This window comes from Rhea americana, unplaced genomic scaffold (assembly GCF_003343005.1).
Source record: "Rhea americana isolate MKP2758 unplaced genomic scaffold, rheAme1 scaffold_7, whole genome shotgun sequence".
NCBI lineage: Eukaryota > Metazoa > Chordata > Aves > Rheiformes > Rheidae > Rhea > Rhea americana.
In genome coordinates, this window is record NW_028186867.1 from 9830135 (window position 1) to 9849938 (window position 19804).

General features: G+C 38.4%; 1 protein-coding gene across 1 annotated transcript in view; it reads right to left on the minus strand.

Annotated features, from left to right (window-relative positions):
- Positions 1 to 19804, minus strand: part of VWA3B (von Willebrand factor A domain containing 3B) — a 68942-nt gene that overhangs the window by 37706 nt on the left and 11432 nt on the right. Inside the window, 7 exon segments of the mRNA XM_085321440.1 lie at positions 450 to 581; positions 2000 to 2138; positions 4636 to 4790; positions 5448 to 5644; positions 9320 to 9436; positions 16448 to 16572; positions 18452 to 18621. Coding sequence (XP_085177566.1) covers positions 450 to 581; positions 2000 to 2138; positions 4636 to 4790; positions 5448 to 5644; positions 9320 to 9436; positions 16448 to 16572; positions 18452 to 18621 — 1035 coding nt within the window.

Sequence of the window (19804 nt, forward strand, 5' to 3'; positions counted from 1 at the left end):
TCAGCTGCCTACCTCTGCACTAAAAGGGATGGAAAGAGCTCCTGMAGCTCACTGGCACCAGCTGGGAACTGCCAAACAGACCATTTCCTAAACCACCCCATGGCAGGCTGTAAGCCTGCCTACGATACCCCAGGTCCACGCAGCATCCATGAAGCAACAATGACAAATTTAAACACAGGTCTGATCACTGCCATGTCTCCTAAAGAAATCAAATTAGTTGGTGCTTGCACTGTGGCTATTGAAAGTATCAAACTATCAGTGGAATTAATGCAAACTTACATACATGCCCACTGTCAAAAGATAATACCTGACCTGCTAAACTCTACACATCCTCTGTATTTTCAGCAAACTCAAGTCAAATATTTAGTCAATTCAAAAAAAACACCATAAAAAAGTCAGAAATAAAACTTTGTACAGATATGCTTCTTGATAATTAGTTTCCATGTTACCTCAAGCCCTTTTATCCAAAGCCAAGCATCCTGCAAATTCTTTTCATTAACTTCAGCTAGTTTCTCTTGCCACGCCACTGCTTGAGCACTAAATTTCACAAAGTTAAATCTCTTTTTGTATCTCAGTTGTTCCTGCAAGAGACAGTATCTCAATTTTACTCAGTGGTAAAGAAAAATATATACTTGTATTCTCAACTACTGACTAGTTAGAGTTGTCTTAATTCATATATACTTGATCATATGGTTACAATAAATTATGGTAATATTCAGTTATGGCATAGAGAGAGACACAGAGACAGAGATGGGGCTGCCTCTTGTTGTTAAGATTTGAACTTCCCAGTGTAAGTCTCCATTTACTCATACTGCTAAACCTAAACTAATTGAGCAGCAAATGTCTAGGAGGGTGAGAAACAGATGAGACTGGATATGAACATTAGGCTAAGGAAGAGATTATGACTGTTTTACAAAGCAAAGTGAAATGAGACTCCAAAGTCATCTTTAGAGCAGGAGAACAAGGGGAAGAAATAGGACAATAAAGGCAGAGCTAAGAATTTACTGAAGTTGTTTTGGACAGAAGTTGTAAGGGACTGAAAGTTTTGTGCAAGCTAGTATAAACTTCCAGAGCCTAGAATCTTTGATTCCTATTATCACCTTTTCTGTGCACTGCCTGAGAAACCTTGTAGCACAGTATCTAATCTTCTTCTAATGCTGATCTGCCTAGATAACCACATTTTACTGTTTCCTATCAGTTACACACTTAGTTCAAAAAACTTTGTTATAGCTTTAAATTTTTTAGCCCAACTAATGATTGCTGTCAATGTCAGACTGAAGGAATATTTATTTGTCAGTTGCTCATTTCAAGTCTAAAAGAGATAAGACTAATGATGTTCTAACAGTGCTTGTTTCTGTCAACTATTAAGGTAACCTTCGGTGACACCATTATAGACATCTAAAATTAGGAGAAATAAATCTTGTCTTAGATGCATTTCCCAGTGCTTGCTGCTTCTGAGTCAGTTCTGGACTCTGCAAGTCACTCTGCAAAGTTCTGAGTCACTTGGTAAGATGTAAGCAAGCACAAACTGCTCTACACTCTCTTCTGTTAAAGCATGCAACTGAATCTAGAACACTCATTTCAAACCACAACATGCCAGCGGAATTGGATGACATTGCTTAAAAATAAAAATTAAAATGCCAAAAGGTGTTTCATTGCATTGCATTGCATTGCCCCCTCCCCCCTTTTTTTTAAGGGAGGTAGCTGGAGGTACAGAGGAGATAGTTAAGCCATTTTAATTCTTAGCATTTGCTGCATATTTTTTTCGAATATTTGTATGGAGGGAGAGGAAAAGAAAATAAAACAAAATGTGAAGAATACAAAAATAGAAAATTTTAACTGGAAAATGAGCACTCCATAAAAAGGAAAATATTTTTATAAGGCTCATTTTTGATAAATTGTTCAAAAACATTTTTAAAATTACAGTAACAATCATCCAAAAAAAGGTTAGCTTATTCTTAAATGCTCCTCAGTCTTCACAATCACCACTTTATCAAACCTGTATGAGCTGAAATATTTTCTCCTTCACCAGTGACAACTTGTCCTTCATAGACTGAGATGTATCAATAAGAATATAGACATAATCTTCACACACATTTCCAAAGAGCCCTCTGCTTCCTTGCTGAAGCCACTTAATCCTAGTGGGGGGCGGGGGAAAACAAAAACACACATCAGAACTTGACATGTAAGACCCTTGGAGCACCATGTATCAGAATCTAACAGGAAGTCTCTTTATAACATTGCTGCACTTCCTATTCCCTTTCCCTAATAACCTACTCACTGTCATGAGCAGTATACTGACCTGAAACTTTTAGTCTGTCACTACATAACAATGTGAGATTCTCTTATTTGATTATTTCAATGGGAATTTGGAGACAGACAAAACATAAAGCTATACAGCAACTTCATAACGTCAGTTGTCAGGTACTGGCTGACTATTACCGTGAGGAAGCAACAATTTCTATTGCTACTGTAACCGTTCTCCAAGCTCAACTCAAGGAATCACATAAACATATGTTAATATTCCTCCCTCTTCAGGAAATCACTTGAGAACCTATTCTGCAAGGAACTTAAGCACTTTAAAAGAGTCTTAATGTAACACAGATGCTTAAATGCCTTGCTGACCTAAGCCTTAACCACAGACTTAGTTTTACATTTTAAACAGAATTTAACATGCTTGCCAGTTAAATACGTGCATGCACACAGCCGTGTACAAGAACATATCTTCAGTAATGGCTACAACTGGTTCAAATCTAATTTTCCCTGAGAGTCATAAACTCCGTGTCTACTCTGAAGCACAAGCATTTAACAGGCAGAATATAACGGCCTTGGGAAAAATTTTACTCATCTCCAGAGAGGTTAAAAAAATTATATCACAGAAACTGAAAGGATTATATTATGTTTGCTACTGACAGACATTTTACCACTAGTTATTTTCCTAAAGTGTTTGATAAAGTCTACCAAGACTTTGTAACAATGAGATGAGCCATTCGAAACATCAAAATAATAATCATAGCCTTGTATTTCAAAAATATAAATTCAAAGCCCTTTACCTCAAATTTTGCTTTCACAGTACGTAAACATTATCCTAAATATAGCAAAGATGAAGATACACCAAAAGGAATTATTTATAATATTCCGCTTAACCTTGCTTGATATATTCAGACAATTACAGTTTTGGTAGAGAAGCAGCAATAAAATTATAAAAGAAAGTTCACATCCTGCTTTTTTTGATGAGCCATCTCATTGTCCTAATATACAAAACAGAGAGCACTGTTTCCTCTTTCTTTTGGCTCTAGGATATCTATTTTGAAACTTTCCTTCTTTTCCTAATGTAGATATAAAAGCTAAGATTCATTGAATCTATACTGGAGACACTCACATTGGAGTTACTCAGAAAAAGACTCCTTTTGCATACAGTAAAAGAAATGGGCACTTCTAGGGTAAAATCTCTGAGCTACCTTGGGCCATCTGTAGGATAGATGAGTCATACTTTAGAATTGCCTATTTTTGGGTAGACTTCCTATAGAATCTGCAAATGTGTCTATGCTGCTAAAGAAACATGAACTACGGAGCCAGCTTGAGCACTGAATCCTTGGTGACACGATTCTTAATAGTTAGCTCATACCCTGCCTCTGATTTAGACCGTTCACACTTTTTTCCCTCCAAAACAAAAATGCAACAAAAGCAGAGAGCCATTATCAGCATAGGCACAAGCCAATCTGCGCTACTTAGTGTCAGAGCCAGGTATAAATCCCTGGTCCCCTTTCATTTAGCAGTGTTATCATAATTTAGATGACTAGCTCAGCAGTAGACATCTGCACTTGATCAGCAGAATAGCCAAACTGTTCACGGTCTCATGGTTTCAAATGATGTGTCACCTTCAATTGTTCTAGGAGTATTTCAGGAGAGAGATTATCTAATTTCACATAATGCTAGGCGTATTAACGATTAGGGGAAAAAAATTATCCTCGCGAACACTTATAATACAAAGTAACATATTCAAGCTCCTCTGGCAACCAAACAAGTGCTCCTTTTCGGCAATTTCCTCCTCCTGATTATGGGAGTTCTGCTCCCCACATGATGATAGCATATACTTAACCTTTGTTCCATCTTCTAAGGGAAGAATATCATTGAAAAGGAGCAATTTCAGAAGAGCACTTGGTTCACCATTGCAGCTGGCCCATCTACAAGGAAACCTATCTCAAGGCTAGTGTAATATGCTCTTAAAGAAAGTGGAAACTACAATCATCTGTTTTCTCTTTTAAAGGTATCACAAGAGACTCTTAGGTAAACAGAATGAATGTCTAACAAGTTTTATGGATGATTCTAGAAGTTCTCTGGCCCTTTTTTTACCAATGCTTTTTGTAACTTCACCAATATTCTAGAAGTGTGCAGAATGGCTTTCATTTTTCTGATCCAGTAGGAGAATAAAAGATAACAAAACTATTCATCAGATTACTTACATAGCTACTAAGAAGCCCTATACACACAATTCTGATCTAAAAATGGGTTTCTGCCTTAATACTGCTACTGGCAGTTTACCAGCCACTTCAGTTTATTATGGCAGTAAATGAAACTTTTTAACATCAATGTAAAATAACACAAACTGAATTTATGTGACAGAAAACTAACCTTCCTTCCACTTGTCTGAGAGCAATCCTCATTTTCTCTTCATACTGCTTGTATTTTTCTGTAGTAACATGTACATGAACTACAGAACCATCTTTCCAGAAGGTATGTACAAACTTGTCACAGTATTTTGCATGAATTATCTTCCTCCTTGTCTCCTACAGCAAAGAAATACAGATCGCGTGTTCCAAAACATACCCCTTTGCAGTAATGCTATAATATTTGGAAAACGAAGTTCAAAGGTATGTGCTTATTGCAAATGAGCAGCTGCAGAAATAGACACAGAAAAGAATTAGCCACAGAATTTGCTCCTAGCAGAAGTCTATAGAAACTGTTTTCACACTGGTAGTTAGTAAGAACAGAAGCATACAGAATAGCATAATGATAGAGCTAGAGGAAAAACAAACAGAAGACAAATGAATCCAAATTTTTTAAGGACCTATAAAAACTGGGGTAGTTGGGACATCCCCTTCTAAGGAAAAAAGATGATGACAAGCATTCTTCGCCCTATGCCATGCAAAAATGTAGAATAAAGCTTTGCTGAAGCCAGTCCTGATTCTTCCTTCCTGATCATATGCAGACCAGAAAGGCAGGTGTAGTCATTTTCAAATAGACAGCCTTTTCAAGAAATCTTATTTATGACCATCTTTGTCCCATTCCACTAATAAACTATTAATAAAAACTGTTTAATAAAACCCATATAACAAAAAAAAAACATACATTTTATCATAAATAGAGCTATCAAGGAACACTTCAAGTTTTAACCCCCAAAATAAATAACCCACAGGATGTGAGGGAAAATTAACAATACTGACAGCATCAGTTTGTGAAGATTCATCCTCTGGTTTACTTTTTATGTCAACAATCCCATCTGCATGGCGAAAACTACAATCAGCAAGTGCATCATAGACTGTCAGCTTCCGAGCTTTCAAGCCATACTTCTGCAACCACTCCTCTGAAGTCAAATATTCATCAGACTCACGCTCTTGTAACAGATGATCGGGTTTGGTTGCTGATAAGGAAAATAAAAACAAAAATACCTTCACGTTTAATATGGTTCATTTTGGATAAGTCATTTCCAAAAAAAAGGCTATGATACTGAGGTCCAAATTTTCAAATTTATGGTCAAAATTTGAATCCTAAACTCTTGCTTAGGCACTTAAACAAATAGTTTCATTTTTAAAAACTATGACCATCAACAGATACTGTTTAAATCAATAACAGGTGATTAGGTCATCAATTTAATTGCCTAAATATAGATTTAGGAGTCTAGACAACCATTTTTAATGGTGACAGCAGAACTGATCTGCAGAATTTTGAGAGAATCCTAGTAGATTTTGAACAGACTACAGAATTAAGTAATAATAATAAATGCCCAGATAAATAAATAATAATAATAAATACCCCAAAACTAAAACATTGAGCTGTATGTGGTGTAAGAAGATACGACTGTCATTAAGACTGCCTAGCATATTCCCTTATCAGGGCTAATTATCAAGTTTTTGTGGGAGTTTTTCCCAATAAGCAGTGTGTGACTACTAACTAATTTTCTGTGTTATGGGTTTGGCTAAGCATGGTTGTTATGATGAAGTAAGAGAGCTTAGGAGAAAGACAGAGAGATAGTGGTTAAGTAAAAGAGTTTGGATGTTTCTCAAAAAGTGGAGGAAAATACTTTGCGTCATCACATAGACAATTTTCTACAGATRGTTTGTTAAGGATCTTTCACACCTTTGGACTTTGTAGGAGAGATTCTAACTTTGACAGAGGGTCACCTGTAGCAAGCCTTGCCTCTTGTCAACCTTATCATCTAAATTTTGTCAAGTTTAAAACTCATGATCAGTAGAAACCTGTTAATTTGGCAGCTAAATTCTCAAAAGATTACTCATTGCTCTGAACTTGTTCTTCTTGCACTGACAGCTTTGGAGTGAGTGGATATTTCTGACTGATTTTTAATAGTCTTTACTTCAGTTGTGTTTTTTTATTATTATTATCAGGCAATTCTTTGCAACAGATTCCTTTATGACAGGCACAACTCATCAGAAAACCAAGAGTAAAGAAAGTAAATAGCTATAAGATCAACATATAAAAAGAGTATTTTTGGTAGTATGAAATTTGGCTTAACTGTTGAACTGTTGAATTACAAAATGCCTGAGGAGATTCCTTCATAAGATTTTCTCTAGTTCTATGCTCTCCTCCTACCATTTTTTTTACTGATATTCAGAGAAACAGGATTATTTTTTCTTCTTATGTGGTATGACTGTTCTCATGTTTACCTTTTCCATATCATACTGTTTTATAAATTCTTTAAGGACCATCTTAAGATTGGGACCTGCACATCTTTGGATACTGGTAACAGGATAAAGAGCTCTACAATCACTCATCACTAGCTCAATAAACCACATTTAAACTGAACGACCCAGCAGTGGTTCTCATAGCAAGGTGAATTTATTTTGTCATACTTTAATTTCAGTGGACTTTTGTGGTATAAGCCTACTCTGGTTAGATGCAGCTACGATGACGATAGTATTGATATTCTGAGCCTGTAAACAAATCTATCTGTTGCCTTAACAAACACATGGATCAGGCAGCATCAGTGCAGGTGCAGGTGCAGAGTCAGAGTCTGTTCACGTGGAAACATTTGCCTTCTGACTGCTTGTGGCCCTCAGGACAGCCAGTCTGACAACTGTCACAACCGTGCTTACACAGTTCTAAATAGAAATCTGTGGTTTTCCTTTTTTTCCACATACTTTACATAAAAAGTCATGTCTCAGGTTCAGGTAACTAATACATTATCTGGAAAGCCAGCAGAAAATCTGCCTCTTTCTTTCTCTTTCCACTGCTACAGAACATTGCAACCTTTATAACAGATTACATTTTACAACAAAGCATTTTAAAGATACAAAAAAAGCAAAAACAGGAAGAAAGGTAGACAAACAGAAAAACTGCAGTTATTTGGACCAATAGGCAAAATTCAAACAATGCCAAAGAACTGCCATAATTTAAATATAAATCATGCTGTAATTTAATTTCTTTGAATTAATCTATGATGTGATTATATTTGAAGGCATGCACTAAACATAACACTAAAGCTACATAGTCAAGCACTCATAAATTAACAAACACTGGAATTACAGCTGCCCTTGCAGCTTTTTTGTGGTCCCTTTGTTCACACGTTTTATGATAGAGTTGTTATTCATACGGGAAGTCCTGCTAATTCAGAGGATGTTGTCATCAGAACACTAAAGAACAGCATAATACGCCTTAACTGAATAATAAATGCAAGCTAAGTCCTGCAGAGTTACGTTATTGCCCGATGTCCGAATCCAGTGCAGGCAGAGAAGGTTCCCAGCTCCAAATCTTCGCCAGTACAACCCAGATCACACACCTCAACACACTGAGAGTTCAGCTGATGTACAAGTGACCGTTCTTCAGCAGGTGATCCAGAAAAAGGTATCTGTCCCCTGCCTCCACCTAGCCAAAGTGAAAGCAATTGCTCTGCTTTCTGATTTGTGCTAACTCAGCCTTAATTTTGTATCAACTTATGCAAACATTAGACTCTATGCAAGTATTTTGAAAACAGGAGCTAATGCAGAATATATGCACTGATAATCACAACTATGATCACGAAAATCTATCCTCTCAAGTGCAATCCAACCTTGAAGCTGCCTAGACTTTACAAATTACGAAATTAGTATTTAAAACTTGCCAGTGCAATTCAGAGCACCTCCACCTCAGCAAGGCTGAGCAGCTTCTCTCTGATCTCTGATTAACCCTTCCAGGAATTCAGAAACCTGAAATCCTTCTGTCTCCAGAAAGGCTCAGTCCAGTATGCACAGTACAACAAACAGATCATGCTCTGGATAAAATCTAGTTGTGGAAAGTATTGGTGTTATGAACAGATGTGGGTGTTCCTCCATGTGTCTTATCACAACAGTGGTCATGGCACTCACCCAGAATGAGGGTAATTTGGTTTTAATTCTCTACCTCTGCCTAAGAGAATTCAAACACACTTCTCTTTCAAGGGGAAAGCTACGAGATCAGAGGCTATCTCAAGAAGACCGTGATGGGAAAGAGACAGGGTACTTCCCTAGCACTCTGCAGAACACAACGAAAGATATACTGGCCCAGGCAGGGAGCGAGAGAGCACAAAAGAGAAACTAAAATTCTCAGCATCAGTGGTGAGTACATTAACCCGTAAGTGGGGTGATCCAAGTTACAATCCCTGTTTTTCAGACTCTTTCTGTATTTTGTCCAAGGGCTGTTTAATACAGAATATGGAAACAATCCAGGATGCTGTGAAATCAGTGCTCTGAGGCAAATACCTAAACTGGTAGGCTCCGGATTCCTAGGCCTGCTATTTATCTCTCTCTGGTACAAAAAAAAATCTTGAAATCTACAYAGTTTCCAGACTTAGCCACTGGTGTGAATTAATAATGGTGTGAGGTGTTAAAATTCAGCAAGTTTTAAGCAGTAGTAAACAGAGATTTGTAATAGAAAATTTTAAGCAACCCTACATTTAGACGCCAAGTGTAGATTCTGCCCATGCATAGACATTGTTGCTAAATCCATGTAAGTGGAACTAATGAGAAAATCTTCCCTAAATTGGCATATAATAATGACTGTTCACAAATAAAACAAGTTATCATGAACGCAGTGGTCACTCTCTTGAAAGAAACATAAATGATACCGTCTCGAGAAGCAGGCCAGTCAGATTCTGATAAAATTTTCTGGACTTGTGTCAGTGTACTCCTGGCTTCCTCCAGCTCCTTCCAGATCAGGAAGACATCTTCACGGACACCAGCAACTGCAAAAAGAATAACACATAGAACTTGGCATTTCGAGAAAAATTCTGCTTTCACCTTTATAACTTCTCAGTTACCAAGAAGTTATTGGGTTCATTCAGATATTTCTGCATGGCCTTGCTTATGAGGTCCCATTGCAACGATAAGCACTGTTCTTTGATGGAGATCAAAAAAGGGCTCAAAGCTGGCACCAAATTCTCTGTGCACAGAATGAGAGGTGCTTAGCCTGGCAGAAGTAATAGAGTCGGCCATAGTCTGTTCCCACAATGAGAACAAGTCTTCTTTAACACTATCAGACAATAATAAGGAAATTTCACTCACAAATTCACTTGTGGTCCCCTGGACTTCATTGCAAAGGAAGCCTCAAAATATTAGATCCAACTTTGAAACTTTAAAGACAGAACATTTTAAACTCCTTCCATCTCCTGATGTACATAAATATCTTTAAAATTTAATCTTTTTCTCTGAAGTGTATGTGATTTAAGATACATATATCTTCATCTTAAAAAATCTCAGCAGTCATAATTAAATATTTAAAAAGGAAAAATCTTTTCTATCAAGTTGTATTCTCAAATAAATGAAAAAATCCAAAGCTGGAATTGACATAAGGTTGTCTTTATCTTGACAGGATTAAAATGTGCATTTACTTAGTAGAGGACAATTATTAAAATTGAAGCACTATGTGTATTTAAGCAGTCTACAAACAACTAAGAAAAATATGTGCTAAATTAGGTTAATCCCAGAGCTTAAGACTGCAATATAAAACAGACTGCAATATAGAAAAACCGTGTGTAGTATCACACAGTAAAAGTTATATAAAAGGGACCAAATCATAAGCTCTCCTAACTGGCAATGTAGACTACAACCTATTACAGATTACAACTTATTACTGAATTGCAGATGAAGATGCTGAGTAAGTCAAAGCATATCTTAGCATCTAGTGGCTTAGTGAATATACAGTGATTCACCATTCAGAAGATAAGACACTCAAACCCATCTACTGAAGTTGGCTATCAGTTAGCAAACAAACTTGATCATTTTGTTCTTTGATAAACTTCCTTGAAAGAGTAATATGAACATGGTTTTCAAGGTAACAACTGAATTTTACATGTGAAATCCATTTTATTTCCAATAAATATTTTGAAATGTGTTATTGTACAGTGCCATCTCCTGGGACCTGCCCATACTTCAAAAAAAGTCTGCTTCAGCCAATAAAACAAAAATCAACATTTTCTCAGTTGCAAAAAGCCTAAGTAAAGCAAACCTTTCCACAGTACAAAACATAAAAGGCAGAAAAAAATTAAATTGTCCTTACAAGTTCAATAAATGTATTCTGTTCAAATACTTATGGACCGCTAGCCTAGCTAGCTAGTAAGACAATTTTCTTTTAAAAATAATCCTTCCCCAGAAATGCAAAACATACAAAATACGACCGTTAGCAAAATTTGAGCAAGTAGGGAGCCAGACAGTTCCTGGTGAGTAGCCAGCCATTAAATACATATCTGTAGTAACAGTACAGAACTAAAACCACAAAATATATGCACTCAAACACACACATCACACATTTCTAAATTTAAGATTGTTGAAAATGCAATCCAGCGAATCTATATATCCACTGCAGGATATACAGAATCCACTGATTCTATATATCCCGCACAAGCTGTCAAATAGCAGGATCTAGATTTAATTTTATGAAGATATTTAATGCTATGTTAAAAATATTGAAAGAATTAATAATTTTCAACTACCTTCAAAATAGTATTGATGATTTTATAGTATTTCTTCATTTCCCCTTTAATTAATGCCACAGACTCTTCAGTTTTACAGGAATATTGTTGTTGTCTCCAATAACACGTGTATTGAATTAACATTACACAAGAAAGTATTTTTTCCTATTTGCTTTTATGCTGCAACACAGCAAAGTAAAACCACACACATTTTTAAAGCAAACAGGTTTGATGACCCATATTTTATAGGASAAATACAGGCATCAACAACTCCGCACTTCTAGTGTCGAGTTGCCTAGAAAACCTTTCATCCAGGCATCAGTCTTTGCTGGGTTCGACTGGAAGAGCAGGTTGCAAGCGATGCTACCGAAGCAACTTTCTGTCTCTAGGCGGGACGCTCACCTCCACCTCCACTTCTTTTCCTTTACAGCTAAGGAGAACGGGGGAGGAAAAGCTATACCTCTGGCAACTGAGTCCCCAGACTCAATATACGCGCACACACGCACACACACACACCCTCTCATCAGCATCCTCTAGGCAGAGCCCGTGAGCTGTCCCTAGGGGCGACTACTTTAAAGTGCATCAGTGAAAAACGACTAAGAAAGACAAACCTCTCGTCAGTCGAAACTCTCCGCGTTCAAACCTCGGTCGTGCCATTTTTAGGGTCACGAACCGCAAAACAGTTTCAAACCACTGCCCTGGCAGCCGTACCGTCCCGGCCAAGGGCCCTGGCTCCGTCCCATTCCCCGGCCCCCACCTCTGCACCTTCCCTCTCTCCAGGAACCCCTTTGCTTTACCAAAAAAAAAAAAAAAAAAAAAAAAAAAAACGTTTTAAGGGCTTTTAAGACCTTTAAGGGGTTAAGGGTTGTTCCATCGCCCTCCCCGTGCCCCAGCCACGAAGCGGCCGCACCGGCTGACAGTTTAACTGTCCCCTGGGCTCCAGCCAGGAACCCTCTGGCCCCATTTCGAACGGCGTCACGGGCGACGGCCACAGCCCGGCCGGCAGCCGCAGGAAACGCGCGAGCAAAACAGCGCTAACGCTCTTGTTTACTCCTGGCCCGCGCTCAAGAGTGAAAGGTTATTTTTCACTCCTGCCCGTCCCCCTCTCTCCCCAACCCTCCGCTGCACCGCCAGGAGTTGGTTGAGACCCCGCCGAGCGCCGCCGGCACCAGCCCAGGTCCCGCTGCGGGGAAGCAGGCTGCTTTTYGGCCTTTGGCCGCCAAAACTTCAGGGAAAGGAGACCAAGTGCTCGCAAAGCACGCGGCCGGCCGTGCCGGAGGAGGCCCTGCCCGCAACGACACAGTGTTTCCAACCCTGGACTAGATGAAGAGGACAGCGAAGGGCACAAGCGAGAGCCTGGGGCAGYGGAGTTTTGCTGACACCTACTAACTGAGAAGCAAGGCAGTACGGCTAAGCAAAAACGCACGCTTGCGCACATACGTGGAAACTGATAACCATCCTCATTTCCATTTCCCAGTTATTTCACCCTGGCAGGCAATCTTAAAAGAAGAATTTTTTTCCCACGCCTACCTGCCAGCAGACAAACTCATCCAGTTTGACAAGTCATTGTAACCCAGTGCATTTCACATGCAAGATATAACTACTTAGAAGAAAAGCCATACAAAAAAGCCTAGAAAATCTAAAATATCTTTGAAAATCAAGCAAATACCAACACAAATGTAAAACATGCAAAACAGAAGTATTTCTTCCTTCTCTAACTATCTGACCTGGACCATGGAAGTGAACCCAAATGCAATGGAAGATTTATTTTAAACTTGATTTGCTTGCAAGTTAAAAGCATTTAGTTTTTTCACTGCTAGTCCCTTCCTCAGCCTCTGTGGGGCAGCAGAACATAGCAGTATTCCCAGAAGTGCTGATTTTTTTAAAATCCACACTTAGAAGGGGAGGAATCAGAGGTACAAAGGACCATAAGAGGGTCAGCTGCTCCCTGTACCTACTAGGTCAAGCAGCAGAGAAATTCATTCCAGCCAGACCCTGCCCCTTTTCCAGTGCGCAAATGGACAAAGTAAATGAACTTTGTACCCCATGTGGTACTGCACAGCAGCTATCTGCATCACTCTCTACACATTAGCAAAGAGATTTACCAGGCCAAGGTTAGGCTGCTAAGACTAGACAAAGCATATGTAAGGAAAAAGCAGAAACACTGATCTTTATTATAGTTTGTAAGCAAAGGAGCCACTCTGAAGGTATTATCCTGGTTCTCTGGAGAGMGATCTCTCTCGCCCGTGCCTGTGCAAAGGTTATTTACTTCAATATAATACATGAGGGTAGCATTTGTATGTGTACATATAACATGTATAAATATGTATACATAYAACATGTAGCATATACATCTACATATAACAACCTAAATTCTCCCTGTAACCATCAGGTAACTGTGGACAATCAGACCGAGTGAAGTGTACAGCCGATGCTGTTCATAAGCCAGTCAGACAAATAAGCCTATGCAGCCTGTAATACTTTGTTATTCCAGAGGACTGTCCATGCTCTCACATCAGGCAATTCCTGATTTCAGTCCACTGACGTTTTCTTTACACGTGCCAACTCATCTATTCCATCACACAGCAAAAAAAAAAAAACAAAAAAAAAACACTGCCCAGAAATTAACTCTTGTTTCTATTTTAACCAACAAGGAGCTACTATTCATTACAGGAYCTAGCTCAAAATGCCACTGCTCTTCAAACCCTGTTCAGCACTTATCTCACTGTTGCTCCAAGCAGATAACACAACTATGCACTTCCTGGAAGGACCTCCTTGGCAGCTTCCACCATCTCTCACCCCCTATGTCTTCAAGTTGCAACCTAAATTTCATCTTCCTTCCCTTAAATTTCATGCCCCTTTCCTCTTCTATTAAAATTTTTAACTATGTAACAGAATTGCTTAATTTGCGCCTTCTTGCAGACGGAGAAACTACGCAAAGGATGTAGGCAGAAGTGATAATAGGGAAATCAGTGCTGGAAGGTAAGGAGATACTACCACATCTGTCCAAATTAGGCTTTAAATAATTAGGCTATATATAAGGCTTTTCTTCTGCCTTAAGCAGATCTGAGTCTGCCTACATAAGGACCCTAATTGTTTAGTGGCTTACACCTGTTTTGATCTTGAGCATGCATTCAAACTGAGTGTTAAAACAAATTCAAATTTGGCAGTTTCTCACGCTTACTTTCTAAATGACTGCTCAAGATGCAATACAGGGGAGAATTAAGCTCTTCTTTGAAGTTTTAAATATCTTACTTCTGACCTATTTTGGTTAAATATATGAAGAAAAGTGAACATGAAGATACCCTGTATTTGCAAAATTATGTTATTCAGTGGATACCCAGAAGACTATCAAGTGGTCTTAAAATGGTTTCTTCAGTCCATAAAATATAATGATGAGTCTGAATTTCCAGCTGTTGCATTTGTGGTGCAAAAAGAAACAGAATCAAAATGTTCCTGTGCCTCCCCTTATTTTCCAAGAAACACCACATTTGGAAGATTAAATATCTGGTTCATTTTCTATTTGTTTCCTTCTACGGTTTATGCCATGCATCCAAGAACCAGTTTCAGAACACATTAGCAGGTAATCAACATTTTTATTATTATTGCCTTCTACATCCTTCAAGGAGACTCGGAAACAAGAGGCATCAGACACAGATCAGAATAATGTCTCCAATGTATTTTCTTTTCTGAAAGGATTTTAGATTCTGCGTACGACTGGAACGCTCTCATTGGCTGTCAGTGATGTCACAACCCTGGTTATAATACCCAGTAAGTGCAGAAAGCTAATTGTGTTCCTTTTTAATGTGTAAATTCTACTCCATAATAGCAGTAAGACACAGCAGACAATGCATTTCAAGGAGATTACTGCCCTTTTGAGTGATTAAAGCTACTCAGTATTCAGCTTTAGAAACAGTGGTGAGGAAGTAATTTCAGTCATACAGGAGCTCTAGGCCTGTCTGTTGAAACAGGCTGGCTGCCGGGGGGGGGGGGGGGGGAAGAGGAAAGTCCCTCCCCCCAAAATGAGGTCCAGCAAGGAAGCACTTGAAGTAGGCTGAAGGCGATAATTATAGAGCTCGGAATTAGTATGAAATGAGACACAGTTTTGAAGCATACTCTGCTGTTAGTTTTTAAACTCTGTGCAGGACAGGCTTGAGTGTCCTTCCATGAAGCAAACAGGTGACACTTTGCCCTCTTATTTCTGGCCCCCACTATGGTTCTCTTGTACTGTTATAATCACAGTCTTAGCGTACAGTGAAGGATAGCTTAGTACATAAGAAACTAGTCTACGACCTGGGAAATATAGGCTAGTTAGTCACAGATTGCCATGTGAATTTAGGCGAATCACAAAGTCCCCTTATGCCACAGGATCCCTAGCAGTAAGAAAAGGATAATACAGCTCTACCTTTGGGGCAACACTCATGTGAAGTACTCCTGCATAATTGAAATATGAACCATAACAGTAAAGAGGTCTCATGCCTTCTGATGTTCAAAATATACCATTTTTTTATTGAATGTTTTGCTTATAAAGATTTCAGACACATGCAGCCTCACTTCACAGCACAAACTGGTGTACTCACAGGCTGATTGAAACCTCGATCCACTAAGACTGATTTAGCACAGAAAAAGTAGCACTATGACTAATAAGAATCACATTGAGAGCTTTTGGCCCATCTCCCCATTAAGAAAGGGATTCTGCTTCTCTCTGCTACTTGTTTTCTCTTATATTTTTTCACTTTTTTAACCTCTTTGCTCCCTCTTTTCTGGATCTTTTTACTGTGCTTTTAAAATCCGTTGGCCTGTATTTATTATAAATTCAAATCTTGAAAGAAGCAATCAACTTCATGTGGTTTTAATSCCCTTATATTAAGTATGAACTTGGCCTGTATCAATGTGGCTGTTGTATCAGCTGATTTACCATACCCTTTCTATTTTTCTTTCCTCTTCATCTCTGCCATTTCTCTTTACATTCCCATAAGGTCACTGCCAAGAGCACACCAGTACTATTCCATATCCTATGAAATAAATGTTCTTGCTTCTTCTCCTTTTTTCAYTTCTCTTCCATTCTTTTTCACAAGCACATCCCCTACTCTCTTCACTTCTCTCTTTTCCTTTCCCTCTCCTTCTCACCCACAGAATTTCCATTTGACCAGCCCTGTCCCCACTACATCCAAGCTGACAGAAGGCTTCTTTTGAGCTTACATTTAGCAAGTTCCTATACAACATTGCTATTTTGAAATCTTATTGAGAAAATCAGTATAATTCAGGGGGTTTTGTATTGTCTACCTAGTGGCATCCGCCCTTTCACTTTTCTGGAATGCTGGRCAATTAGACTGTTTCCATCCTCTTCACATTTTAGTGCAGGTCCAGTAACATCCATATAGTCAATTCTCTCAACAAAAGCATGGAATCTGTAATACAAGATAGCGTTTCACCAGTATGTAAACTACGTAAATGCATTCCTAATTTTTACTAGATATGTGGCACACATGCAAGTTTATTGTGGTGTACAGCTTTGGAATTACATCCTTACCTATTCAAGATATCCAAGCCTTCAACTCCAACAACATTATGAATATTATGAAACTTTTATGTACATTTATATATATTCTGAAGTCTTTTTTATGAAGAACACCCTTTCATTTTGGTACTGTTTACTCTGAGGCATCTTCCTTTTCAATCTTTTGGAAATCTGCTTTAATTAATACTTTTAGCTTAYTGAGCAAGCACGTTATTTCACTAATGCCTTTGAATCAGCTCATCCTTCCAGTTCAAAGCCCAACAGGAACATTTATTTTACTATTGACATGCAAATCAGGAATTTAAGCAGACTATATTTACCCTCATTGTTAAAAAAAGAAAAGATTTCAGAGAGAAAAAAGATATATTTCTAAAAAAGAATGAACTACACAAGAATCAGACTCAAACCATGAGCTGTCCATGAACTTAGGCCATTCCTATGAGGAATTTGGCTTAAACTTATGTACAGTTATTGGGAAAATACTCATCAGCAAGATATGTTAGCTTACTAAGTCTCTGCAYCTAAGCTAGACTCATGCAAAATTATTGAAGACTCAATGGGAATCATATCCGATGAAATGGTTCTTCTCAGCTTCCTACCCTTTTGCCTCTTTATCTACTGTACAAGATACATTCACCTTTCTTTATAAAAGAGGAAAAAACTCGGCCAAAAAGGGAAAATGAAGAATGGCATCTGGCAGTGCACCTGTTATCACAGAGATACCACAGTTCTAAATGACAACAGTCATTTAGACACACATTAGACCACAGCAAATATAACTTTCCCACAGCATTGCTTTTGGCAGGAAGTCCATCTCTTAAAAGCTACTTCTAAACACAGATGGTTATAAAAGAGCTAAGCAGCTGCCATCTTACTAACTGCTCTGCTGCCATTTGGGAGACTTCTGCTGTTGGAGGTCTTCCCATTGCTGCATAACTAACAGCAAAACACAAAGAACWAACAGTCACTTAACAGTTCTATGATTTATAGTGACTTCTGCTAAGGAGACAAACACCTATGGACTTCTACTGCCCTCCTGCAGTTCAACATGAGCTTAGTATTGCAGTTATTTTTTTCCATACTGTTCTCTATCAGCATCAAGATTAAAGTTGTATTATCCCTGTCCACTGAAGATTGATTCTAGATCCACAGGGCTGCTTCCCAGGCTAAGGCAGCCAACAAGCCGTGTGAAATATTTCAATTTCCACCAACCACATCAAAGACCCTGGAGAGCGTGGTACAGAACTGCAGCTTCAAATCACTGGGTATAATGAATAACATTWCCTCAATATTTTGTTATTCCTGGGAATGCTTATTTAGGACAGGCGTTACCTTTTCAATACATGTCTATATATCACTTGATCCAACAAAACCATAATCCTTTGCTAGGGCCTGTGGATATTACCAAAATACAAAGCAAAATAATAAAAAGTTGTTTCAGTTCTTGTTGTGACTCTTTCCCTTGAACAATTTTTCAGTATTCAGAAGAGGAGCAGAAGAGAGACAATTTAGGATATAAATAAGGATGGCCTTTCTGCAAGTCTGGGAGCATCCATCTGAAGAGAAGCTTGGTCTGCTCAAGTAGGGCCTGTGTTTTATTCGTAGGTCTTTAATTGATTTCCTCTRTTTCCCTGGACTGCTTACTGAACAGCTTTGTCTCATTTTCTCCATGAGTAAAATTGGGATAATTCAGCTATCTTCAGATACTGTTCCTACCAGAAAAGCACTTTACAAATACTGAAATCATTATTGTGCTTCTTTTGTCATACCTGCCAGAGGCCAAGTGGCTAAGCTCCTTAAGGAAAGTAACAGTTCCATCTTCCCTGGCATTGAAAGATACAGTGTTGACTGGGCAGGGGCCATCACAAATCTTCTGGAGAAGTAGCTGCTTTGTGTCTCCAGGAACATCACCCACAGCAAAGAAATAAACAGCTTCAACCTGCCATTAAACATTAAAAAAAAAAAAAGAAAGAAAGAAAAAAGAAAAGAAAGAAAAGAAGAAGAAGAAGGAAGATCGACTGTTTTGCAGAGATATCTGGTACTTATTCAAACTCTGTCCTGTGCTGAGTACTGGGATGAAAATTTGGTTGAACATTACTTGGGCTATAAGACTTACACATTATTGGTTCTCCCTCTCATTTAACCTAGTTACTCAAATGAAGTATAACATGTTAACACTTCCTGAAGAACTGAACCTGGCTCACAATCCCTGGGCCTGATTCTGCCCAACATAAGAATACCRTACTTCTTCTTCTTACCATAGAAGAAGTTAACAGAAAAATCAAGACAAGTGTAAGAGATGACACCTTTATTATTAGTCAGGATCAGGCATTCTGCTGCATTCTGCTTTTAAGAAGAAAGATGATCAAGAAGAGAGAGTTGGTGCCTTGCCAAGACTAAAAATCAGTAAGAAATTTTGTTCCAAAACTAGATTTGTWGGCAGCACATATTTTGAGGGGTAGGAAAGATGTATCATTCTTTGAATTCTATTGCAGGTATTTACAGATACTTCATATTCTTTATTCTTCCCAAGGCAGGTTTGTTATGACCACATACACGTATCTATGAAAATGTTATTGCAAGAGTGAGAAACTGAAGAAATGTCTCCTAGTTACTGCCTGTGTATTACATTGTAATAGACGTGATGTTGCCTGCACATATCCATGTTAACAAGCCTCTTGGCAAGTATGCTTCTTGGATTTAGACTTTCATTAAAAGCAAATGCAGCAACAGCTATCTCCTCATGATGTTCAGGACAATAAGCAAAGCACATTAGGTCCTAAGGCATGGTACATATCAATTAATAAATATCAGCTGTTTAACTGAAAAAACTTCAGACAGGTATGGCAGGGAACCCTGGACATGCACCAAAAAGAGAAAGGGAGACAAAACTGAGTCTGGGAAGGCACTGAGGAARTTTTTCTGCACTCATACCATTTCATGCAACAGTAAAGCAAATTCAGTATCATCTAAAAGCGTGTTCAAGCATTTCCATTACTGTCTTTGGCACTAATCTGTATTTCAGGTCCCTAAACCAACAGATTAGCACATGGACATCTTTTATCCAGTTTGTGCTTCCAGGCTGCAGTACCCTTTATTGTTCTACATCATGAGCACATTGA